The 26,521-nt window shown below is 37.3% G+C and overlaps 1 protein-coding gene across 1 annotated transcript in view; it reads left to right on the top strand.

The window, feature by feature from the left end:
* The window catches only part of TRDN (triadin), a gene marked incomplete at both ends in the record, with an annotated part of 211,439 nt that overhangs the window by 14,217 nt on the left and 170,701 nt on the right, over nt 1-26,521 (top strand). Inside the window, 6 exon segments of the mRNA XM_081998530.1 lie at nt 285-422; nt 2,310-2,336; nt 17,160-17,210; nt 19,122-19,156; nt 19,160-19,184; nt 24,943-25,002. Of these exon segments, the coding sequence (XP_081854656.1) occupies nt 285-422; nt 2,310-2,336; nt 17,160-17,210; nt 19,122-19,156; nt 19,160-19,184; nt 24,943-25,002 (336 nt within the window).

Here is a 26,521-nt window from a genome sequence, read left to right as displayed (position 1 = left end):
AAGAGCCAGAACGTGGAGCACAGTATCAGGCCAAATTACCCACTGGGTCCTTATTCACTCTGTGAACAGCAAGTACAGTAAAATACAGTTTGTGCCAGTCTTGCACAGGAAGGAGAGCTGTCCTCAAACCCTTGAATAATAAAAATTAACATTCACAATCTCTGTTTCTGTTAAAGGAGTTAGTATAATCAGTCTTGTATAAAATGAAGATTAACTTTAATCACTGAAGGAGGTTTGTTTGGTTTTTTTTTTCAAACCACTTTTGTTTTAAACTCTGCACTCAGGAAGATCTGTTAACAAGCTCAGCACAGAACCACTGAGAATCATTCATGAGACATTGGAAGAATCCACTGATTGGCTTTATGGCTTTATTTCTTTACTGTCTGACATCGTATGGAGTGATGATGATGACAGTGATGAAGGTATTTTCAATGTAAAGACTTCTGTAACTGCTCTAACTGCTGTTTTACATGCATTATGTTGGCTTACTCAGCTTTTAACCTCGCAGACAAGAAGGTCAAACAAAATGAAAAGTGAACATTGTTGTTAATAAAGCATCCACTGGCTATTCCAATCAGTAAATTGGTCTCTTTGTTAGCTTTCATCTCGTGTTTAATGTACCATTACAGAAAAGCTGTCAGAATTAAATACTACCATTAGTACATCTTCAAGTAAAGAGCACTAATTTATACCAGACTTCAAAGCCACAACCAAAATATGCATCAGGATATTGCTCCAGAGAATGGCAATAGCTATTTTCTTTCAATCAGCAAGAATATAAAGAACCCTGGAAAATATACAATATAGACCAAGAAACTTAGAATTTTTTATTTGATATATTGATGACAGGACAATACAATGAAACAACAACAAAAAAAAAAGTAAAGAAAAAACAGCATTTTGGCTGAACTAAGGGGATTTTGGATGGCATATTGCAAATAATTCAGTTTACTAGGAATTATGGTTCTGCCATTATAGTAACATTCTTCACCTGACATCATCTGATAAATGAAAATAAATTGCGAACATTTCAAGTTTGGAAATAACTGTCCTTCTGCTATAAAAAAAGTAGTTCCCTGGTATGAGCAGAGCAGCAGTGGATCATCATGTCACATCGTATTGGTCATTTTGACAAGCAATGACTGTAGGAGTGACATCTTCATTTCATGGTAGTTTAGTTTATATTCTATTTGGCTATACCAGAATATAATTAAAAAGCAACAGGTACTGAAGCTGACTTCTACCCGTTTGTTCATAAACGTGAAGTATTATCAAGTTTCTACCTTTTAAATGTGTGCATGAGCTTTTTATATTAGCATCATATAAGAATACTAATAGATAGGCTGCTACATGCGAGTCTGTGAACTGGGCATCCTATTCTGAGATATGATTTACAACTAGCAGAAAGCCAGTCTCTCATATGGTTGTGAAACAGAAAAGGTGAATTATGGAGAGCTTGCTAAAATTTGAACAGTGTTCATTTTTATCATTTCATAGCTCCCAAAGCACCTGCAAGCTTTCAAATATTCAAGTGGGTAAGTGTTAATGCAAGTAAGAAAGGTCATAAAATACCTGACATACCAAAATTCAAGATCTGAATGCTCACTAAGTATTTGGAAACCTCAGTCCTACCAGCCTTCGGTCCAAGCGGAATTTTATCAGCATCTACCAGGAGTGCGAAAAGGCAGTCGGCAGCTTACTGCAGTGCATCACAAAAAGCAAGTGCATGCGAACACCCTGCCTACTGTGCGCTGCGGCCAGTGCGGCTGAGGCTGCACCCTCGCACAGTCGTTGAGGCTAAATCCTTTAAATTCCATGCCCTACATGGAAGTGGGATAACACACCGCACCAACCGAGTGCTCATAGTTCCACTGAAATGGAGTGGTTTTTTCCTTGGATTTCACTGGAAGCATTGCTAGATTTACAACCTTGCTAACCTGCATATCCATTTTATCATTTGGAGCTAAAATGGAACCGCTGGGCCCTTCCTTAAGACATGGAAACATGCAAAAAATCAAGAAAATTGTAAACCGTAGTCACAAGTTAACATTCAGAAGCACAAACACAGATTTGGATGTTTCCTTGCTTACTACCGCACATTGAATTTACCTACCCTAGACCCAGGAAAACCTCTATGGTAAGAGATAACATTACGAAAAATCCAAAATCTCAGAATGGAGTGCTTGCCATTTAGCATATAAAGAATAGATTTTTTTTTTTTAATTAAAATGAGCCAACATGAGAAAAATGTGATTTATTTTTTTTAATGATACCTCTTCTCTGATGTTTGTTCTTTTCTCTTGGTTTAGGTGAAGTGGAACCTTCCCTGGAAAAAGGTTGGTCAGTTGATTTACTACAGTGGGCAAACATTTTGCAATCATTTTATGAATTAACTAGTATATCTGTGATATAATTATATATAGTTATAACTGTCATTAGTTACATGTCAGAATGCTAACCTAAATACTATACTAAATGTTGTGCTTTAACAAACTCATTCAATAAGAAACTTCAGTAATAATACTTGCTGTACTGTTTGCTCCTCTGTGAGAATTCTTGACTCTTTCATTATTATCCAGCAAATCTGAAAAATGTTCATAAAAACAACAATATAATTATAGAAATATTATGTATATCCTTGCCCTGCACGTGGGACTTTTATTAATGCCAATATGAGTTTTGTGTATGTTTGGGTAGAAATAATACTTAGAAATAATAATATAGAAGGAATATTTAGTGAGAAATAATGGTGAGGTGTTGTAAAAACATTTTACCTTGTGCCAACACAGAACCCTAAAATAAGGACTACTTCTGAATCTTCTGAAAAAATTACTTAGTTATCGTTGAATTTTTAAAGCAGACAAGTGAAGAAGGATTTATTATATAAATATTTTCAGACTTTAGAATTGTTATGCTGAAACATAAAATTTAAGTTCAACTTCCAGTAAATCAAAATGAAAATGTATTAGAAGGCTTGAGATACTGGTGATAGGATGTAAAGCTTTCCAAAACTAGGGTGTGTTTTTTTCTCCAAATTGAGCACAGCTTCATAATTACAAGATGTGTAACCAACACTATGTGTTCTGAATTTGGTATCCATCAAATTCCCTATAGGTAAATGCCTGTGCTGAAAATTCTATCACCCCAGTTGGTGCTGAGATGACAATCTACTTTTCTTTGAAGTTAATTTGAGCTGGATCAGGCTTCTATTTAATGACACATTTTGTCAGTCTCAATAGGGCATCCAAGGGATTAATAGGCTCGAAGACAAGGACCATTCATCTTTCTATGCATGATCCTTCATGTTAGGACTGAAGAAAACTTATAGACAGTGTAGGAAAACATTCCATCTCTTTACTCCATCAGTAAGAATTGCAAAAGGTTCAGTATTGCCCTGTCTCTTCTCCCAAAGAGAGAAATACATTTTTAATTTTACAGTGGGTGCAGAGTCTGAAGCTGTAGTGTGTTGTTGACAGGGATGCCAGGTACATGGGTGGAAGGTACCTACCAACCATGGGCCAGTGTAGCTGACCAGGCTGGGAGTACTGTGGAGATGCTCCAATGCTGGGAAGGCTTAATCCACAAAAACATTGTAGACAAAACCATGCTCAACATTGCAATGCCTGCTTCTTTGAAAATCAGTGACATACTCATGCCTTACATTTTGCATTGGGACACTAGGCTGTAGAAATAGAACTCAGAGAAGCCATCAAAATAATCTGGAAGCTGCTTAAATTAGTCAGTTGGAAGTGACAAGATGATTGTTTGCACCTAAAAGTCCTCCATCCAAGGAGCTGAGTATCTAACTGCCAGCTTGAAATGTTTTCCTCAGAATTCAAAGCTCACAATCCTGTTTTGGAGATAAATGTCTGAGAAAGTCTTCTATCTTTGCTGTGAAGCAAATGGACAAGGAGCCGGTGATTCCTCTGGAGCTGGTATAACTCAGGATAATACAGGATAATTCAGCCACGCAGATGTGAAAAGGCCCAAATTCAAACATGCTTCATTTGCCTGGGCAGTGAAACAGATTTTGAATGGGCTTTTCCACTTCCTGGATGTGTGCTCAAGATCTTGCCCTCTGTCTTTCACAGGATAAGGAGTCCTTCACTTGTCTCTCTGCAAAAAGCTGTTTCTTGACTAGGATTGATGAAGAAAATGGTCTAAGGCCCTTTCTGGGTATAGCTTTTAACATAGCAACATCCTCAAATAACTTGCTATCATCTCCAGATGACTGGAGGTCTCCATTTCATCCTGGCAGCTAGAATTTGGCGTTGATTATACTTGACTTTGTCACCTCTTTTTCTGGGCTACAGAAATGCAACATATGTGGCCTGAAGCCACCAGGCCCTTAGAAATGCCAGTGCAGAGTATTGCTCGTCTTCTCAGTGACAGGCAGCTGTGAGCTTCTCAGAGCTGTTACTGTCTCGCTTTGCAGACTTCTCTTAAAATAGTGTAAACATCAAGAAGCTGAATTGCTGGGGTCTGAGCCTGAAGGTTTCTGGGAGCTCTGTCATAAAGTCTAATCAACAGCTTTTCTGCTTAGGCACAGTGAAATTCACTCTCAGGGTTAAAGCTCATGACCGCGGAAGGCAAAGCCCCGGGAGGTGGGACGCGGGCTCGGACAAGCTCGTGCAGATAGCACTCTCACAAGCACCGCAACCTGTTCCTCTGAGCACAAGGTGCAGATCTCTTTGAGCAGCTTCTAACTAATGTGTGCTGTCATGTCTATGGTCCAGAAATAAACATTCCAGAACAGAAGTTTTCTAAAACAAAACAAGCCATTGCATCTGTGATTTTTCCCATGTGACTGCTGTTAGGGCTGCATCCAAAGGAGGACCAGCTATACAAATGAATTTGGGGACTTTTTGGATATCAGAATGTTAGTAGTTAGACCCACAAAATCAGAACCAATTCTTTAGGTTACAGAGTATTCTCTGTTTCCATATAAAGGACCATTCCTGCATCAAAGTCCCTCCCACTCTGTGGAGCATTGTTACCTATAGGTTTGTGAATGACCTTTCGTTAGGTGGTTCTTATGCTTGTGGCATTTGAACACCCTGAACGAAAAAATGACCCAGTGAGATTGTTCAGTACACTACTGCTGTCTCCAGAAGATGAACAGTCTGGCTTTTTGCACATATTTACAGGAAAACTCTCTCAAATTTCACTCTGGAAATGTGCATTATGGTTGCTGTGCCTGATTTTTAAGTATTTGTATTGGATCTAACCCAGAGTTATTGTAGTATTCATGAATAGGCTGAGAGCTTTTGAAAAATCTCTGTACCTAGTTTTAGTGTGTGGACAAGCCTTCACTCTTTTGCTTTGTTGACTAGCAGATTTTATGAATGCTAAAATATTAGCAAAAAAATTACTTTGTAATGGAATATAGTAACTGAAAAAATAAGAAGATTGCTGTACCGCAATGCAATTACATATTGGAAAAAATTCAAGGGGAGTGGTAAGGACACTGTGCAGTGATGAAGAAAGAAGAGAAACAGTGCAACGGTAATTACAAACCCAAAGAAAGCAAGGATCACCTTCCTAGAGATGTAAATTGAAAGCAAAGATAATAAAATTACAAGTAATGACAATGGGCTTGCACATTCAACAGGACTAATATCAGATTCAGAAACCTTAAAAAGGATGAAAATGCCTCTCGAGTGACTTTTTATTGCAATTATTTTTGCCAGTCTGAGTCTTATCACTAATATTTATCTTTAATAATTAGAGAAGAGTGAACATTTTATATTGTCTTGAAAAAAAAATGCTCTTCAGTGGAGGTAGTGAAAGATTATTCTGTAGAGGACCTTCAGTCTTTAACAATGCGTATTCTCAGCATGCTAAAACTGCAGAGCATTTTCACAAAAGATATTGAGAAGCTTAATAACTGTTTCTTGCAGGCTTAATAAGGTTTTGGCTTCATTTCTTTCTAGAACAATGGTTATGACTGATCATCTTGTTCACTTTTTCAGGGTCAGCTTAACCTTTAGAGACAAAATCAATTATTTGACAACTGTATGTTTTCTCATATTTTGGTCCTTTTTACTAGAAATTATTTTTATAGAAAAAGAGAGAAATATTTGGGGGTTTTTGGTGGACATTGCTGGCATTAATTGTGAGTTTAGAAAAGAGCTTCGAAACCTGGTGCACAAAACTGGAAATAATGATCTGTAAAATATTAGCAAGTGCAGACACTTCAGCCTTGTCATCCATGGCTAAAAATGACATTATTAAACTGTTCTGGAACTTCACTCCAGTTTACATACGGGTAACTGAAAATTTAAAATCTGAACATGGATTCCTCATTTAGCTACCCAGGGTACACCTGTCAAGCTGTGCACACGTAGCAGTGTTTTTTTTAACCACATGTTAAAGTACCATCATCTCCTGCTTCAAAACAGCCAATGCATTCTGGCTGGGAAACATGAATCTGGTATATGGTCTTAGGAGTAAGTTGCTGGTAACCTTTGAAAAAGATTCTAAGGTCAGAATTATTTGGTTTTTTACTTTATACTTTGAAGCTTAGGGAGTTGTAAGATATCCTTTCACACACACACAAGTCAGTAACTATGTAAGTAATTTTCATTTCAATAAATACATGAACTTAGAAAGCAGAGTAAGAAATATTGCACCGTCATGACACTGTTAAACATCTTATTACCAAATAAGTTTTTATTGGCATAAGGTTATTCTATACCAGCAATCAAAAGAAACTTGATTTCCTTGTGGTAGAGATGGATCTCTAAATTTCTGTGAGTTAGCCTATGTATGAGAGAGAAAGATGTATACAATAGTTATATGAAATGATCCTATTCTCCTTACTTGGCTATAAAACTTTTTTTTAGAAAAATGCAGTTAAAAAATCATTGATCAAAACAATAATCTGCAAACAGCAGAAATTTCTGTTAAAGGTTGCAAGAAATTTTGTTGATTACAAATAAACTTTTTGGAAAAGCACTGTATCTTTGTGTCTTTGGTTCAAATGAGAATATTGTTGCCTGAGTATTAGGCTGGTTATTAACATGCTGAAGACATACATGTTACGTTCTTCTTAAAAGATGGGGCAACTTCTAAGCATACAGTCGGTTATGTTGACTTACCTTCAGCAGCTCTGGCCAAGGTGCAGTTCCCCCAGACCTGACTCCAGACACTCACTCCCATTAACCCCTTCTTTACCCCAAGGCTAAGACAGTCAGAATTTATTCCGCACAAGCTGTTTGGTTGTTCAGATCTGGGTATTAATCTGCACTAACAACAACAAACAAAATGCTCCCAAAAGGAAAGGTTCTCAGATCAGATCATTTCCTATGCCTCCTGTTAAGAGTGATCAAACATCTATGACAGCTTTTCCTGGGAAAGGGGAGAGATAGGAACAACCTGCTTAGAGAAAACTGGTAGGGGATTTGCTAATTTGGATTTGAAAGTGGTTTTAGTGTTATTGCCTATATAAGCCTAAAAATAACTGTTTTGCATATTCACACAGGGTAGGGGAAAACATGTTGACAAATATTTAAGGTTTTAGTCCCGCAATTTATAATGCGTGTCAGATTGTTTTTATCTATTAAGTACATAAAAATGGTTATATGTGATCAGAACAAAAGTCCAGGTCAGCCAGTGGATGGGACAGAAGTCCTTATAGCTGCCCAAGAGTGACCAGTGCAAATGCCTCAGCAATGATGTAAGAACTGTTAAAAATATAGTGATAATTTCCCAGAACAGTTCTCCATACTCTAAGCCTTGGCCCCAGTCAAGGACTCCCTGATCCATGGTGTCACTGAATTCAACAAGGACACAGTTCTTGCGTGGCTGTAAGCTATCTACTACTTTCTATGAACCCAAGGCTACAGACAGTATGTACATTAACACTAGAGAGCAACCCTAATGTTGTAAAAACAACCAATAGCAGTAAGTTGCTGGAACCAGTTAGGTTTCATAACAAGATTTTGCAAAAGCCATTTTTCATTCCTACAAGGTTAGTTAAATAGCAATTAGTCCCACTCATCTGTTATCTTAAAGAAGCGCTGTATACATTAGGAAGTTTTACTTTTAACTCAGTATCGTCGAGCAACAACCTTGCCCCACGGTAGAAATACGCTGGGCAGGGTTCAGGTAAGCAAGCATAGCTGACTAGTGTCATTTTAGATACCACGCTGTATTTCAGATGTAACCTGAGACTGGCAGAATTTACACAGGACCTGTGGGAGAAGTGCACCCTTATAGCGTAGCTGATGACTACCAGAATACCTCAGGATGTTTGAAATGCTCTCAGGTGTCTATTAAGATTTTTGCATTTAATTTTTTTTACTAAAATGGTTTTCAAAGTTGAAAATAACTATAAATTACATATCAAGAATAATTTGTTTTTACTATAATCTATATCAGAAAAATACCTGAAAAAATTCGCATTGCTAGCTGATATGGCAATTAACTTTAGTTCCGGGCAGAATACTGAAATTAGAACATTGTCTTTTGTCATTTAGGAGTCCTTTTGTTATACGGTAACAAGTCTGGGAAAATAAAGAAAACTAGCGGGCTTTCTGGAGGTAATATTCAAGTTCAGAAAACAGTTTCCAACCAAAAAATTGGAAATGGACTAGAGAAAAGAAATTCAGAGTATCATAGATGCAACCTGAAAACTGATTTGCTGGTGTGGTTGTTATATGTGCGTCTTAGAAATTAATTATGCAGTTCCATTCATCCCTAAAATATATATCTATTTGTAGTGGTAATGCCTTCTGAATTCAGTTTCTTTTATGTTGCCATATGGTAATGTTCACTTTTCTGTGTATAAGTTGCTATTATAGATCTCTCTAAAAGGCTTTCACTGTCTCCCTAGGCTACACTTTACTACAAAGCATTTTGCGTATCTTTGTGTAAAGTATACCCTGTGTTAAAAGATGAAAATCATTGATTGATTCAATTCTCAGATGTTAAACTGCTTTTCCAGATATGTATTTTTTGCATCTTGCATTTTTGTGGCATCCATTTCTGTTATTAATGTTCTTTTAACAATCTCATCTTGTTTTACTTACCCTGATCGATACGGTAATAGCATATCCACTATAAAATAGCATTTTATAATGTAAAGAAAATATTTTCCATATTATCCAGATGAAACCAAACTATATACCACTAGGGAATAGAGATGTTCAATTACAGTTCTTTTGCCTATTGAAGAATAGTGATCGAGTTTCAACTTGAGTTGAAACATTTTAACCCAAACCTACCAGCTATTTTTTAAAAGCTACAGAGAGAACTTGGAGCTGCAAGGCTAGTAGAAATCCTGGGCAGAAGAGTAGCAGCACAGAGGTTTGCAGCTGTTTAAGCTATCCTCTTAAATCAGCGAAAACCTTAAGGTAGGCTACACACATTATCTTGGGGGAAATCTTCACTTGTGCCCCAGGCAGTGGCCCACTGGGGAGGTTCTCCTCCCAGGAGAAGAGGGGAGCGTTGGGCAGATGCCCCCCTGGCTGGGAGCTTGCTGTGCCTGAGACAGAGCAAATGCCTGGCGAGTGAGGGGGTCATCCAAAACTCAGTTAAACGTACAGCACCAAAACTGGGGGTCCTGCGTGTTTCTGAGAGAACTCAATGACCCTCATGTGCTGGGCCCAGGGGTGGGTATAGCAAGAGGAGCCCCATGCTCATGACCCGCAGAAACAGCACCTCTCTTCTAAGAAAAATCAATTGGATCTAGAAGTGATTGAGTTTATAGGAATATATATGTGCAGACTAAGACATTAAGGGAGGGATTGCAGCGCTGACATTTTTTAAGGCTGAGTAGAGGAGCTGTGGTTAGTCTTGTAACTTCTTTACTCTATTTTTTCCTCCTTTCACAAAAAAAACCCCACCCCTATTGAGCAGATTTATATGGGAAAAGGGTTCTTTGATGCTAATCAAGATTAGAGATTTTATGTATTACTGTATACATCATCTTGCTCTACTTGGAGGTCTACAATTTTTGTCTGCATTTTGTCTGCATAAAATTACATTCAATTAAATGCAGACTCTGATAAAATTGATTATGAAAAACATCATTTAAAACTGGTCCAATAACATCTTTGCAGGCTGGAATCCATAAAGAGAAACATGGCAGGATGATTTTGCTTTACACAGAAAGAAAAGAGAAACCTGGTTTTGATCACATGGTTCTATCTCAGATTCATCTGGGTTGGGGCTTTTTGTTGTTTTTTAATCAAACTGTAATCAGCATTCCTCTTACATTTCAGAACCAAGCTACAGAACTGCAGTTTGGGAATGAAAAAAAGCATCTTAACATATTGATACACTTGGAATAAAAATTACTTTTATGTGAAAAATGTTTAAGATTGAAGATCTTTTAATATCTTCCACAAGCCCAGTCATTAAAATTCCTCCATGTGTATGGTCTTCCCGAAGGATGCCGGTGCTGCTTACAGGATAGGTAGTCAAAGAAAATTGCAAGTACTCTCCTCCTCTTAAAAACCTTTCTGTTAAGATATTGCTTTTCTGCTGCAAATGGAAACTTTAGCAGAGGGAAAAGTAAATCCAAAACATAAAATCAGTTAGGCTTTAGAAAGCAGAAAAAAGAAATTGTTGTGCACTGTGTCAAGTTCCATTTACCTTGGTAAACTGAGGCTTTCAAGCTGGAATTAACCACAACCATTTCCTTTTTTTTTGGTGGAGAATGTAGTACAACTTTTCAATTTATCTCAAAGAAACAAATCTTAAGAGAACTATGTAACTGCTCCCTTGTTTACAGTTAATTCATCATCCTTGGGGACGTCTATCAAACTTTCCCTCTCATCTCAGCTTTTCAGGAAAAATAAATATCTTCCTATTCTTCTGAAAGACAATTTTGTATTGAAAGAGTTTGCAGGATTTAGTTTTTAAGCAGCCCTGGCAGATATACAAAAATGCCCAAGCATATAAAATCAAAGGGGAAAGGTCAACTACACCAATCATTGATTTTGTGATAATATTTTTAATAAGTACATAGTAATATAATGATACAGTTTTACTCACCGTTAATTGCTAAAGCTATTTTCTTCTATAGCAAAATGAATGTTATTTCAATGTTATTTCAAACACAGCAATATGTAAAAATATGTACATATTTAATCATCTTTAACATAATGAGAAAAGGAGGAGTGGAATAAGTTCAATTTAGAAAGTTATGAAGGAGTGGCTTATAATAAAATCTTTTCACGGGCTGGGATGTTTTCCTGCTATGAAAATAACATGCACACTGTTCTGAAAATACGTGCCTCACAATACATCTCCTTCACTGTGTAGTCTTGTAAAAATAAAAATAAAAATAAGATAAAACATCCTGGAATCACCCCTCTGCAAGATGATGAAGATGTCAGCAGGCCACATACAGTGAATTTCTATTATAGACCAGTGAAACTACAATAGTGTGGAAACAATTGAATATGTCTTGAACTGGAATCTAATCTGTTCATTTTTGTCCTGTTCTGGCATTATAAAGAAGGCTTCACGTATATCTGGAAGGCCACGTTAAATCCCTGTATTCTTGGAAGAACATAAAGCCTACTTACTTGCTGTATGCCACTCTAGATAAGTAAAGTTTTCAGAAATATTTGAGGATCATGTTCTCTGTATCTCTGATAGCTGTTTAGTGATACCAAATGAAGTATCACACGGAGGGAATGAAGGCAACTCAGGTGAAGTAGCTGAGCTTTGCTGAAAAGGTTTAGGATCAATCAACGTCACTTCACAGCAACATTTACAGTTTAGAACAACATGTTGTTTTGGGTAAATATACACCAGAGCAGAGGGTTTTCACCAAGAAGAATGAGAAATGGTCTTCTGTGACCTCTGTCAAAATTAGTCTTATACATCAAAGGAAAGAGGTGCCGTATAAGTCTGCAAAACATGAAAGAAAAAAGAAACCTTCATTCTCACTCTAAATTGTAGTTGTGATTTCCAAAGAGATGGATAAACAATTTTGAAACCATACTTATGAATCACTGTGGCCTGGTATCTCACACACTGGATGAGCACACAAACCATTCAGCATTTTCATCGGCAAGAGTCAATTCATCTCCTGTCACATTTTCAGGAGAGATCTTAGACACATGACTCCAGGAAAAGTTGAACCTGAAGTTGCTCTGACTCCTCAGAACAGGGCAAGATCTAAGAAAACACTAGAGATAAGGCTGTGCCACTAGCAAGCGAGAAGGGAAGTCACCTAAATTAGTCATATGTGTCACTCAGATTTTCCAACACTGAATATTGGTATTTAAAGCTTTCTGTTACACTTTTTGGTTCCTGGTTATAGGCATAATACACCAGTTTAATTTCCCAATTAAATATTTCCTGTTCTTCTTCCCCCTTCCCCCATTTTCTTTTCCTGTTACAAAATTTGGGGGTTTTTTTTTTCCTCTAGAGTACAGCTACATGATGTATTAGTAGTTAGCTGGAAGTTACTCTAATGCACAACTTCCTTTATTCTCCTGGTAGCCCCACAAGGATAACTGTCACCCTCAGCAGCTGGTACTATCTAGATTAAAAATAGACATCAGCTGCACAATTGCAAATTTCTCCTGAGGATACCAGCAGTAAGAGAGTTGACTACAATTCTTCATACAGACAGCATCTAGAAACACATTAGAAATGACATCCCTCTCATCTTCTAAAGCTCTTAACACCACTCACTCTTGCCTTGCCCTCAGTGTCTATTTCCACCAACCCTTCAGGATAATCAGCTGCCTGCTACCAATTAGTCTTGATAAACTAGCAAGGATATAGCCCCATTAAATTACTGGCAATAGCTATAAGGGCTTTGACTGCTCAAAAGCAAATTATTAACCTCTGGTTCACCAGGACTCTGAATAGGACTCATTTTCCTTTTCACACTTAGATATTTATAAGAGAAAGAATGTCAAAGCACTGAAGGTGTATATTGCTGTGTTACCTGTAAGAGATTGTGAAAAAGACAACCAACTGGTAAAATTTGCTTAGAAAGAACAATGTACTACCATTTCAAGTGAAATTCCACCTGTTCAATCATACTTTTAAAACAGTAGATACATTAAATCTACATTACATCCTTACTACAGTATTTAAGTAGAAACAGGATGGCTTTATAAGTGTGAGGGGATAATATTGAATACCATGGGTGAGAGTTAAATTCCCAGTTCTTTTGCTGAATTTCTGGGTTACCTTGAGTAAAACATTAATGTGTTTCAGATGGAGACAATAACCCCTTTTGTTCTCACTTTGCCTGTCATATAATTGACATTTTTTATTTGGTTTGTTGTTTTTTTCTAAGGTATATTTCATTCTTTAAGATGGAAACTCAGCAGAGGGTGAGGTCTAGAAGTTTTTCCAGCAAAGCCATATTGCTACTCACTATTCCATCCTCTAATGAAGGAAGATGCAGGGCTGTGCTTTCCCACTAAGAGAAGAAATCATAGAATCATAGAAACTTTGGGTTGGAAGGGACCTTTTAAGGCCATCTAGTCCACCTGCCCTGCAATGAGCAGGGACAGCTCAGAGCCCCAACCAACCACCTCTTTGAGCAACCTGTGCCAGTGTTTCAACACCCTCGTCGTGAACAAGTTCTTCTTTCTATCTAGTTTAAATCTGCCCTCTTTTAGTTTAAAACCATGCCCCTTGTCCTATCAATGCAGCCCTCTTAAAGTTTGAACTCCTGTGTTACAGAGATGGGGCATTATATCATGTTATAACCCTATGTGGTGCCTAAAGCAACTCACGTGGGCTGAGGCCCATAGGTGCTATCATAACACGGTACAATTAAAACAGCTAAGAATAATGTTATATGTTGTACAATATCAAAAAAGAAGATAACAAAAAAGAAGGGAACTCTGCTTCAGGAACCAGGAGAATCTCCTCGTGCCCTGTCATGGGGGGCTGTGCTGCTCCATTCGTGCTGATGCAAACCTGCACAGCGCCGCACCACCGGCTCATACGGATGCAGGGGACCGTGATATTTTTCTCTTTCTCCCACCCTTGAAATGGTCAGTGGTGAGACTGCTAACTTCCCACCTTGGAGATATTTAAAAAATTCACCCTGCATGTTCTCTATATATCTGCACAAGACCCAAGGTCTAGAGAAGCCAGTGTCAAGCAGTATCCATATTTAAGGAAATAAAGTATTTATTCATTCAAAACCCAAGAAACGCAAGGGGAATGATAATTTTTCATGTCTGCTTGATAACCGAAGAAAACAAACAATGAAATACAGCTTTTAAAATACATGCTCCCTTACAATAATTTAATAAAAAGTGCTGTCATCTCATAAAGAATCAGGATGGTTGCCGTGGTGACAAAGATTATCCTTGCTGCTGCTTGATTCTGTCATTTTTCTAAACATGAATTCATAATATTTAGGATTTATTAACAATGTGTTACATTGATAGAGATAAATTACGTGCTTTAAACTGGTCATGTAAGTCGTCTATGATATTATAGCCGCTTTGTCAACTCAGCAATAAGATATGATGTGATTACAAGAAAATTAAAGCTATTTGTCACAAAAGATGAAGCAGAGAGTATCAAAACTCTCAGAACAGAAAAAAATCACCAATAATCTGAAGTGTTTCCTTACTTTAAATATTTTGGAGTTAGCAAAGAGTCCCTATTTTCTGTCTTGTAAATTGATCAAGGTCAGCATATATTGAGACTAAGTTTATTTGTGCTGGGGAAATTTAGGTTGTGATGTATCAGAATTGATGTGTTCCAAGCTGCAATTTTTATGATGGTTCAAACTATAATGGGGAGCTTGGGAAGAGATCTTAATGATGGCACATTTTGCACTATATAAAAACATACATGTATACAATTATGTATTATGAAGGTGTAGTTCACTTCAAGGATTTTGTGTAAGGGTTTTTGTAATGTGTGGTATCCTAATTGTAGCAGCACGTTAGATGAGATTCTCAGTGCAGCTGCCTAGAAAGTATCTTTTTGTGTAACGTGCTGAAGTATTTGTGTCAAGTAAGCTTCACTGCTGATGTGATGTGAGGCTGATTTAGATGACCAACTCTACAGTCGTTCCTCCATACATATTTTGCAAACTAACAATAAGAAATTCCCTTAAAGCACAGTGATTTTAAAAGCCTTTTTTTTTGAAATAACAAAGGTTTATACTTCTTTTTTTTTAAAGAAAAAGAGGCCTATTTTCTGTAGTGAGAAACATAATAGATGGTGGGAACCCAGCGGAGCTGAGGCATCTTAAGGCAAGCAAGGAATATGCGTCCATGTAGCTGACTCTGCCTGAAGAATGTGATTTATCACTTAGAGGGCCATATTCATCTCTGTGTGTAGGATGACCTCTTGAGCTGGGTGAGATAGCTCTCTGCTGTATGTTGCAATGCAGAAGAAGTGACTAAGCTTAATTTAAATGCACTAAGAAAGTGCATTTCGGAGGCAATCTGGAGCAGCGTCATAGAGAAACACTCAGATGTGCTCAGAATCAGGGAGCAATCCTCTGTCTGTTCTCGACTTGCACCATTTCTACCTAAATTAACAGAATAGGTGGGAAAAAGTTTGAAAATCCAGCAACTGGATTCTCTCAGTTCATAGAAAAAAAGTCCTCACATAGCTGCAGAAAGAAAAATAATCCAGGCTCAACTGAAAAACAGTAAATCAATATGGCTTGATTTCTTCCTAATCACAACCTTTGAGATTTATAGAACAATAAATGAACTACACACCCAGGTTGTAAAAAACAAGATGAAAACTGAATGAAACATCCTTTTAGCTTAATGACATTGTATAATTATCTTAGTTATGCTCCCACATATTAGTGGCTAACAGTGATATGTATTTCGGCCTTTGTTACCCTTGATCTTGGTGAAATGTTCTCCTTATCTGACAACAACGTAGGCTGATGCCATAGAATACTTATGTTTCTTGCAAACCAGACACAATCATTATTTCAGATGGCAAATACTATCCAATAAAAATATTCTGTATTTATTTTCAAGGAACTATGCCAAGATCAGAGTCTTGGGAAAGGAAAATACCATTTTCTACTGGATCTCTTTGGCAATGTGCATCCTGTTACAACCTGGGCAAATAACTAAGGGTATAAGTGGGAGATGTCAGTTGTCTTCAATTAATTTTGGGGTCAGTGTTCCTGTTATTTAGACCCTGTAGACCAAATTTAACCCTAAAATACAAGGAGGCATCTCCCATAGAGTCTAGTGAAATTTGCATGTTCTTTTGTTAAAGACGAATTTGATCCAGTATTTATACCAGTTTCCTGCTGCAGGAAATATGTGCACAGTACCATAGACCTGGCAGTCTGTACAGCCTTAATGACTTTATTGCGCACCTATAATAATCAGCGCTTAAACTTCTACTACTATATGCAAACAGTGTTATGCAAGCTCCTTTTTCTCAAATTCAACATTTTGCATTTTCAACATTATCCTGGTTTTGGCACAATAAGGACAGTAGGAAAAAAAACCAGTTACAGAGGTATATAGCAGTAATTTAATATCAGTGTCACAGGTGAGGAATTTTGTTCGAAAGAGGTGGCATAGCAAGGGCAGGTAAATACCGTACCACTCCCTCTTCTAACAAGGCAGTTCTCAGTGCTTTGGTATACAGCATGATTAAAATGAGTAATCCTCCGAGGCAACGATCCCTAACCTGGGAACTTTTATCTCTGTAGTTTGTATACAGCATTCAGTCTACCTTTTATTGTGTACTGGAGCTACCAATTCTACACGTGAGCATTAAAAAAGTTAGAAAATGTAGTAAAAAGAACTGTTTTTTCCTTCCAAAGGTAATTTGGAAAACAAAAAATACTAATCCTGGTAAACAACTCAAAAAAAATGTTTAGTAACAGCACGTTTTTTTCTGATTCATGACCAATGCATGTTGCTGTATAGCTGTTACAGATCAGCAAAACCTGTTCTTGACTTTAAAAGTAGCTGTATTGCTCAATTAAAACAAGGTAATTATTAAAGCCACTTAATGTTATTATTTTTGTCCACATATATTGTCTGGGTATATATGTAAAATTAAACTTTTATTGTATATAATTTGAATATGCAGAAGATAAAGCCATGGCCCTGCTATAATATTTGAAGCACTTAGTTATTTTTTATTATGAGAATGCATCTGATATTTTTGTACGTGAAAATTATTTTAATATTGATAACTCTGCATTGTATTGTTTTCAGAAATTCACAAACAAAAACCAGAGAGACATGAGAAAAGAACACCACCGAAGGGTAAATATTTTTTCTGTGTTTACCTACATATATGTATGTTATATGCTGTGTATTTGCTAACTACATGCGTTACCACTGTTGTATTATAGAAGCATTCAAAGATCAGTTGGCACAGACTGTAAATGATCAAAAATTCATGTACAACTTAACATTAACAAATAGTGTCATTTTTGCTTGCGTAGCTATATTGTAAATGCACATTCATAATAAGCTTCTCCTGCCCAAACTTATCCAGAAATCTTTTTTGCAGCAAAGGTGCAAGAAAGTAGAGTGCGGATGAACTTCCTCTGGTGCAAAAGGCGTGAAGTGTGTTGGGCGAGGAAGAAAGCAAATTTATAGGCCAGTGGGTGCCATCCAAGTCAGGGAGTCGTAGTTAGCAGTGAGCCAGGTGTGTATCAGAGATAAGAAAAGCCTCCATTTTAAGAACCTACTCTTTTTCAGACTGGTTAATCTCCTCTAACTGACACTTTCCAAAAATCCACAGGCGAACTGGTTTAGACTGGTTTTCAGAGGTCAGGTAAACAAAGACGTTCCCTGGGATATGTGCAGATTTTTTGCCTAAGAAAGCCTCCTCTGTAAAGGTTAGGCCACATAAAATTTGATGAGCATCTCTTTGATGTACCAGGGCTGTGCTTAGTAATGGCAGGAGGAAGCAAGAAGGAAGCTTATGAAAAATAGCATGTATATCTGTACATCCTCCCTCACATGATTACATTCATTTCTGTATATATTCTTTATATGTTTTTACGGTCTTTTACACCCCTAGTGCTAGCTTTCCAGTTCTGTGCTAATCAGGGTCATCTGGGGTGCCTGGAACGGCTTTCCAACTACTTAAGAAAACATGTTGTATGAAAATGAATTTTTTAGGGTATCAGTGGGCTAGCCAGGGAATAATTAACTCAAACCCATTAGCAAGGGTTCCCAGTTAAAGTCTTTTCAAGCACAGTATTCTAAAAACACAAATGAAGTTGCAGCCTTGACCAAAACAGCCTCTTGTGTACCATTTCATCTGCACAGAAGTGCGTTGCTGTACATAGAACATTAACGTTGCAGAAATGATTACTAAGAAGTTGTAAAGATGCTAGAAATAAAGCATTCAGGTGTCATTATTTAAGTGCCTTTATGCATATGCCTGGTAATGCAATCTTTAATTATACACTCCCTTACTGAAGCACAGGATAAATTTTTTTTTCTATTTTTCATGTTCATATTTTGTCCCAAAAATGCATCTTGTACATAGGACGAACAGTTACAAGGAAACATTCTGTCTGGCCTCAAGCTAGAGAATGATAGAGGTGTAAATCTTTAGGGAGTTTTACTGTTACCTTCTAAAGCACCTCCAGGAAGCACGTGCAAATACAATCTTTTATTGTTTTTAACAGGAAAAATCTAGAGGTAAAAGGAATGTTTTTAATAGAAGAAATCACCCCCCCCAAAATTTCAGCCCTCCCAAAAAGATGGGGACACTAGAGTTTTAAAAATAATTTCAAGTTTATTTTTGAATAGTCAAACCCCCTGAATACAAGTCCCAAGATTTGCAAGGGAGTTCCATCCATAAACCTCATTTTGAAAAGGCTGTGTATGAGTAATAGACATAATGAATGGAAATCCCAGATGGAAGTGGCTGAAATTATAAGAAAGATTCTTACAGTATTAAGAGCCAAGGAAACTTGTGCCCTAAAATTTGTTTTTAATTAAATATTTTGATAAACTACTAGTAATAAAGTCCATTTCAATTATTGTGCTTAGTCAATTTAATCCTGAAAGGAAGAAATACTCTGAAAATGACTCAACAAAGCATTTTCTCATGCTTAAAAGGACTGAAATTAAAATCTGTCATGATTACGTGTTCACCTATGCACAAATTCACTACAAAATAGGGTCTTCCCAATTTGTTGTTTGATGTATTGGTACTTTCACAAGGGCCAACAGCACCCTGGACTGTATGAGCAGGAGCTCAGCCAGTCGGTGGAGGTAAGGGATTAACAACCCCCCATACTCAGATCTCATGAGACCACACCTAGATGCTGTGTCCAGTTCTGGGCCTCCCAGTTCAGGAAAGCCATGCATAAACTGGGGTGAGTCCAGTGTGGGGCCACTGCAGTGGTCAGGGCTGGAGCAGTTGGCCCGAGGGCAGAGGCTGAGGGATGGGACTGTCTCAGCCTGGGGCAGCTGTCCTGTGAGTCTCTCATTTGGTGACGTTCACAGATTTTGCAAGACTCTGAGCTGCTGCTGCAGACTGTTTAAGAAGTAGGTGTTATAATTGTTATTACTATCAAAGAATAAGAGGTAACTATGCAATACTTCAGCAACAAGGAACAACGATAATAAAATATATCAAGATAAAAGTATGTAGAAGTATATAATTTCTACCTAATGGAAGGTCCAATTATAATCTAAATGAACCGATCATTTATGTTTTTTATGCAAAATTGATATTAGCAGCGAAATGAATTGTCCTGCATTTCTGGGAAATATCTCTTATTACGACAGGCATTGAGAAAGAATGGAAAAAAGGTTGATCTAGTGGGTGACTTTTCTCAAATACACTTCACTAACACAGTGTTGTTGGAGTGAGGGATGGAAGGAGACAATATGATGATGATGAAATCCTACCTCTGACAGTCTTACATTAAATCACAGTGATTTAAGGACAAATACTTGTGTGTCTCTGAATTAACACTAGCCTCTCTGGTTTTTGCAGAAAGTATCTCTGAATTCAGCCTGATTTGACAAATAGATCCCAGGCCCTTCAAAACTATTTCATTTACTATGTGTAACACATATCTATCCCTCCTACCTTTACTGACTTGTTAATAGGGCCATACTGATAATGCAAATATTAAACATCACAGAATAAAATTGTCTGTATTTTAGTATACAGATAAATTATGAGATTATGAGGAAAAATATATGTCCCCATAATTTAATTTGCTGTAGCTGGAAGACAAGTTATTTGAGACAGATAAATAGATAAATAGAGCTGGACCATACAAATCCACAGTATACTTGAAACCCAAGGAAGTTGACAAAATTACCAAGTTAAATGACTTATTTATGTTTGACACAGGGGCTGTCTACCCTGATTACTGGAGGTATGACTACAGATATACCTGAGTTAACTTCAAACTAGGTAACATGGTACAGATAACGTAGCTGTAGTGGCTCACGTACAGCTGTCAAGTATTTCTTTAGCTGTATGGGCTTATAGCAGCCTAGGGTGAAGGCAATGCTATGGGCAGTTTGACTACCACCAGTAGTTGTCAAACCTAAATCTTAGTTCAGGTGGATGTAACACTGTCTGACTGCTGCAACTAAATCTAATTTTAAATTGTTCAAACATATATTCATGAGACATTGTCTTGCTCTTTTATAGGCATTTATACTTGGTGTTGAAGGGCTAAATCCTGCGCAGGGTTAACTGCTGCAGCGATCAGCATGTGCATGCCTGGTGCTGCTTGGGGAATCACAGAATAACAGAATCATTAAGGTTGGAAAATACTTTTAAGATCATCAAGTCCAACCTTCAACACAACACCACCATGTTCACTAAACCATGTCCTGAAGTGCCACGTCCACATGTTTTTTGAACACTTCCAGTGATGGTGACACGACCCACCTCCCTGGGCATCCTGTTCCAATGCTTGACCACTCTCTCAGTAAAGAAATTTTTGCTAATATCTAATGAAAACCTCCCCTGGTGCAACTTGAGGCCATTTCCTCTCGTCCTATCGCTTGTTACTTGGGAGAAGAGACCAACACCCACCTCACCACAACCCCCTTTCAGGTAGTTGTAGAGGGCGATAAGATCTCCCCTCAGCCTCCTCTTCTCCAGACAGAACAACCCCAGTTCCCTCAGCCGCTCCTCATAAGACTTGTGCTCCAGACCCCTCACCAGCTTCGTTGCCCTTCTCTGGACACGCTCCAGCACCTCAATGTCCTTCTTGTAGTGAGGGGCCCAACACTGAACACAGGATTCGAGGTGCGGCCTCAGCAGTGCTCAGTACAGGGGCACGATCCCTTTTCCTAGGAAAATGTAGGTAAGCTCAGAGGCAAGCCTCTTCCCCCTTCACAGGTAACTGAGGCAGTTTGTAGTGAGTGCAGGTGCCTGCACAGTTCATTAATTGCTGGGATTTCCTTAGATTATTGTTTTGGACCTGGAAGCCTGTACCCCTCTCCAGATCAAGCCCTTTTTGTTTTTGAGTGTTCCTTCAAGAAGAATTAATTTATAGCCATCTAAGGTTACTTTACTTCTGAATAAAAGCATCTACACAGAGATTTAAAGCTCTCTGACTAATGCACTCTAACTTCATTGTATTAGTTCATTTATCTTAACTTTCCTGAGTGTTGCTCTGTAGACAAGCACTTAGTCAGTTAGCTGGAGCAAGCAATCTCTGCTTCATGCTTATTGCACTCATCGCCTAGCTTTATACTAAGCAGCAGACTTAAGACTTACTCAGCTGGAAACTATTTTTACTTCCCTTAGGTATGGAATTAGTGCCTCTTTATTACATCTTTTCTTTTTGCACTTGCTTTTTTGGGATGGGGAATGTTTCTCAAACATTTTAATGAAAAAAACCTAAATCACATCCCCCTTCACTATGTCTTCCACTTGATGCAAAAAATCTCTCATATATATGCTATGCTTCCCTTTTTTAATTTTATGTGAAGTAGATAGCAATATTCTTAAATGATTACATTTGGAATGCATTGTTAAATTACCTTAAAATTTTCCATTTTAAGCTCCTATTTTAGATTATTTATAAATTTACCATACTTCAGTGATTGAAGATGAAATTTTTCATGCTCATTTTTTTGCCTCCGGGGTGAATTTTCATTCAAAGTCATATAAAAATGTTTCAGCTATTTCCAAAATCTAGGTTAGTGAAAATTATGTTGGGGTGTTATATTTCTTCCAATGTTCATAGCAGTTCATTCTGAGCTTATGTTTTTTTGGTATTTACAAGGAAGCCCAAGAAAATTTAAGTTGTGGGAAAATTTTAGTTTATACAGTTGTCATAAAACTAATTTTAGTTATTCTTATTTTTTATGGATGAATCCAGCATTCTATTAAAAAAAGAAAAGAGGTGGTCTTTTAATTACAAAGTGTGTCATAAAGCAAATAAAATGGTTGAATTAAAGTTGAATGAGCAGTTTTAGTTCCAGCTGGAGTGCTTGACTTCGCAGCTTTAAAAACATTTTTATGTGCTTTCTATTTGTTTTTTATATGCAAAAAAAAGAAGAAAATCTTATTACCTCTAGTTTGTTTGGCAGAAACATGGCAGTATGGCCAGCCTGGCTTATTTCTAAAACTTAATGCTTACACATAAATGCTGTGGGCTTGAAAAAGGGCATCTAATTAAGCCCTTTACAAAGAAATAGATATCCAAGTGAGTAAATCTGGAAAAGGTCTGCAGACAATGAAATATTTTCTGTGACAGAGCTTTTAGGACTACATACGAAGCTGAACAATGAAAGGATTTCAGGAGGGAAAAACAGTGTTAATATGCAAAGAAAAATCATATTTAAGTTTGTTAGATCAAAAGCTTCCATGGACTTTGGTGTCCCTGCTGCACTGTGACTGAAGAGTCAAAAATGGCCAGTCGTCACAGCCCTGAAACATGAACCCTTTAATTTTTGGCAACACCTGCCCTTCCCAGATAAGGGTCTGTCCAAAAGCCATAGCTCTGACAGTGTCCATAAGAGGTAATGGTAAACATTACAATCTGGGATTAGCAAGCTCTGAGGCTATGGGGATATCAACACACAGGATGGGGATCTTGGACTAACCAGAGATCGCCTTCAGCCTATCATTGGGAAGAGAAAAATAGCTTACGCTTATGCCAGCCTGGTCTCTGCTTATCCACATTCCAGGCTCCCTGCCCAGATACATCATGTTACTTTTATTTCTCAAACTGATTTATTTCCCAACTGATCCCTTCTCCACACTTTAGCTTGGAGTTCATACAGATATTAATATTTCCTTATGTTTTAGCCCTTTATACCATTTTGATGATATGAAGAAACCTTAAATTAGATTTTTCTGTCCACTTTAAAATCTGCTGGCATTCAATTCAGTTAGTGTCGTTCAAAGCTTGTTGTGTTTTTTTTCAAAGCATGAAATAGTGAAATGCTATGGAGAAACTATAATAAATTTAAAAAAACCCACAACACTTTCCCTTGCACGAGTAAGATATTCTGTGGCTAAAAACAAGCTTTCTGAATGCCTGTCTGTTCTGCATAGTTCAGTGATATTTTTTGGCATAGAGACTCCAAGAGCTTTTGTCCGATGTGCAGAAACTCACGTTTCACTGCCATTGACCATCACAGAGCTATTGTTCGCAAAACTGTGCTATTGCCCCATCCAAAACAAACATGCTGGCTCGAAGTGTTTTGCACAGAGCTAGGACCTGCTAATACAAATGTGAGACGTAAAAGCATGCTACAGCTTCTGCATAAACATTCAGTCCAAGTTCTACATCGTATAAGGAGAGACGAGACTGCTTTTCCTTGGTATGCTACTGGATGTCCTAAAGCAATTGAATGAGTTACAGTCTGTAATTCATTCAATAATACATTACTGGTGCTGCTGCATTCTTCACAGCCTGTTTTTTTTTTTAGCATAAATTGGCTGTCCACATTCCTTAAAGGCTTTGGTAAATCTCTCTTCAATCTCTTTCCACTGTACCGCTAATTGATATCAACAATAATTTACCTGTTATGACTGGAAATGTGTTTGGATAATGCAAACACATGCAAGATGTAATGAAATTACTGAATGTTTGGAATTATTTTTCTTAAAGATATGAATCTATTTTTTAATGAGGAAATATTTAACCAACAAAAAAGTGCTTGCACCTCTGTGAAATAACATTTGCTGCAAAGCTGGTGAAAGGAATGCATGTGAAAACATTACTGTGCTTGTGTATAATGCTCACAGTTGCCTTCTAAACAGTTGTATTTTCTGTGGTTTACTTGTTGACAGAAACTTGAGGATTGCAAAGAAAATATTTATTCCCTGAAATTGCAAAACGCTAGTCTTTTAGTAGTAGAAGCTGACAAGGAGTGGTTTTGTCTAAGTCATTATGATGTGGCATCCAACCATGTCCAAAAACATGGTCTGAGAGTTGGGTGGGCAACAGAGCCCGTAAGGGTTCACGTTTGCCCGCTTCTAGCAGGGCGTGTGGTTGGTTGTGTTTTGAACAGCTGCTCTTCCTGAAGTTACGCTCTGATTAAAAGAGTTGTTTTCTTGTTAATCCATCCCGTGGCTGAAGTAACAGCTAAAAATAAAGAAAAAAGAGCATGGAAAGCAATATGCCAGCCGTTTTTTGTTAAGAATAGAAAGCAATGCTGTCAAGGACTGAAAATAATTTCCTCTGTCAGAAATCTCAGAGTCAGGTTGCTTGTGTAATGGGACCAAAAGAGATCCGACAGATTAGATTAAGGTTGTTGGATAATCACTTATTTTGTAAAAATATGACCTAACATCTGAACGCTTATTCAACAAAAAATATTTCTCTTGGACCTGGAATTAAGTATTGACATTAAAAAGGTCTATACATCATCTAGTACTTGTGACTCAGAGTTGAACTCTATTATTTGATTTTACAAATATTTTTCTCAATCACTTTGGTGAAATAATAAGTGTACATAATATGTCCAGATTACAAAATTTTTGTGTGTTTCTTTACAAAATATTTTTATTCATGTTATTTTAAATTATTATTTCTAGTACTTCACAGAGACAAACCTGAAAAACAAGAAAAAATTGAGAGGAAGGAACCCCTAAAGGGTATGTATTCAACATTTCATGTTCTTTGTCTTTTTACCAGTCTAATCTATTGACTCCTAGACCCTTCTTGTAAATCCCAATTATGTTTAAGGATGGAGGAGGTGTTGTGAAAGCCAGCTGGAAGGAGAATGAGGATTTTAAAAGCACTTTGAATTCATCACTCTGCAGAACGGCTGAAATTATAGTCAGAGATTAATGAATAAGTTTTTACTGTGTTATTAACTTATGTAAAAGATGCCCTGAGCATAAATAGGTGCCTTCTTGAATAAATCCAAGCATAATATTTGTCTTTGGGAATACTTCTGAGCAAAACATAATGAGTAAATTATAACATACACGGTACAGTCCCTGTAGGCATTCTGCTTCAGAGACCTGCCTTAGAAAAAAAATTTCCCCTGACTCATTTCAGAAATGTTGGGGAGAGGGTGTTAGAGAGGATTTACTAATTTGCTGTTGCTGTATGCCAACAATAAATTACAGATCCGCCTGTTGTAAGAGTCAGAATTAGGATACTGCTTCCTTCCCACCCACAACTCATGAGTTATCTCTGAGCTCCAAGAGCCACTACCTAGTTTGTCTCTTGTGAGGGATTTTTTGGCAAAATGGAATTTTGTTGGAACATACCTACCTGTCAAAACACTTTAAGCCTTCTGGCCTTCTGAGAACATGTACTATAGGACATGTATACATAAAAATGTGATTAATGAAGTCTCAGGCTGCAGGAAGAAACCCATTCTGAAAAAGCAAATAGGCCAATGGTCATAAAAAATCACCAAAAAAAGAAGAAAGACCCAATATCCAGCCACGACTGATTTATTTCAGACCAAGAACATGAGTCTCACAACCCAAGTGAACGTGCATCTTTCTGAAATCTGTACTTGACTAGGCCTTTCTAATGGTCTCTGACTGGAGCTTTTCCATTTTACATAAATAATTCAAAATACATTGAGTTAGCAAGACTGACTCTAGAGGTTAATGTCAGGCACATAAGTTCAGGTTTCTCTTAGAATGAATATTTATTACCAGAAAATGGAATGATGGTAACAAGGCAATTTTTTGGGTGAGATTTGGAAAAATGACAGAGCAAAGACTATAATGTCCCATATTAAAACCTGAATGTGTCATTAAGACTTCTCCTGCTATTTTGTGGAAAACTTGGGAAACTCTTCAATTTAATTTGATAGGAGAACAATATTTAATGTTGTTTAAAGTTTCTTAGAACCAGAAAAAATTATCCCAGCCAATCTCAGAGAGCCAATGAAGAATAAGAATTACTATACTACCTTAACTTGTCATAACTCTGTCTACCTAAGTGTATTCTATCTTAAAGTGAATGTATTATTTAGTTTTGTTTGGTGAACTATTGCCACATTTGCTACTAAAACACTACTGTGTATAGAGATTCTCTGTATTCACAGCACTAAGAAACAGTGCTTTCAGATTGTACATTATGTTTTAAAACTATGACTATGAATATGTGTCTTTCTATTGTATTTCACTGTAATGTGACTGGAAGACT

The sequence above is a fragment of the Phaethon aethereus genome, assembly GCF_964289735.1.
Source record: "Phaethon aethereus genome assembly, chromosome: 3".
Lineage (NCBI taxonomy): Eukaryota > Metazoa > Chordata > Aves > Phaethontiformes > Phaethontidae > Phaethon > Phaethon aethereus.
Note: the sequence above shows the minus strand (reverse complement) of the source record. Positions and strands in the feature narration are given on the sequence as shown.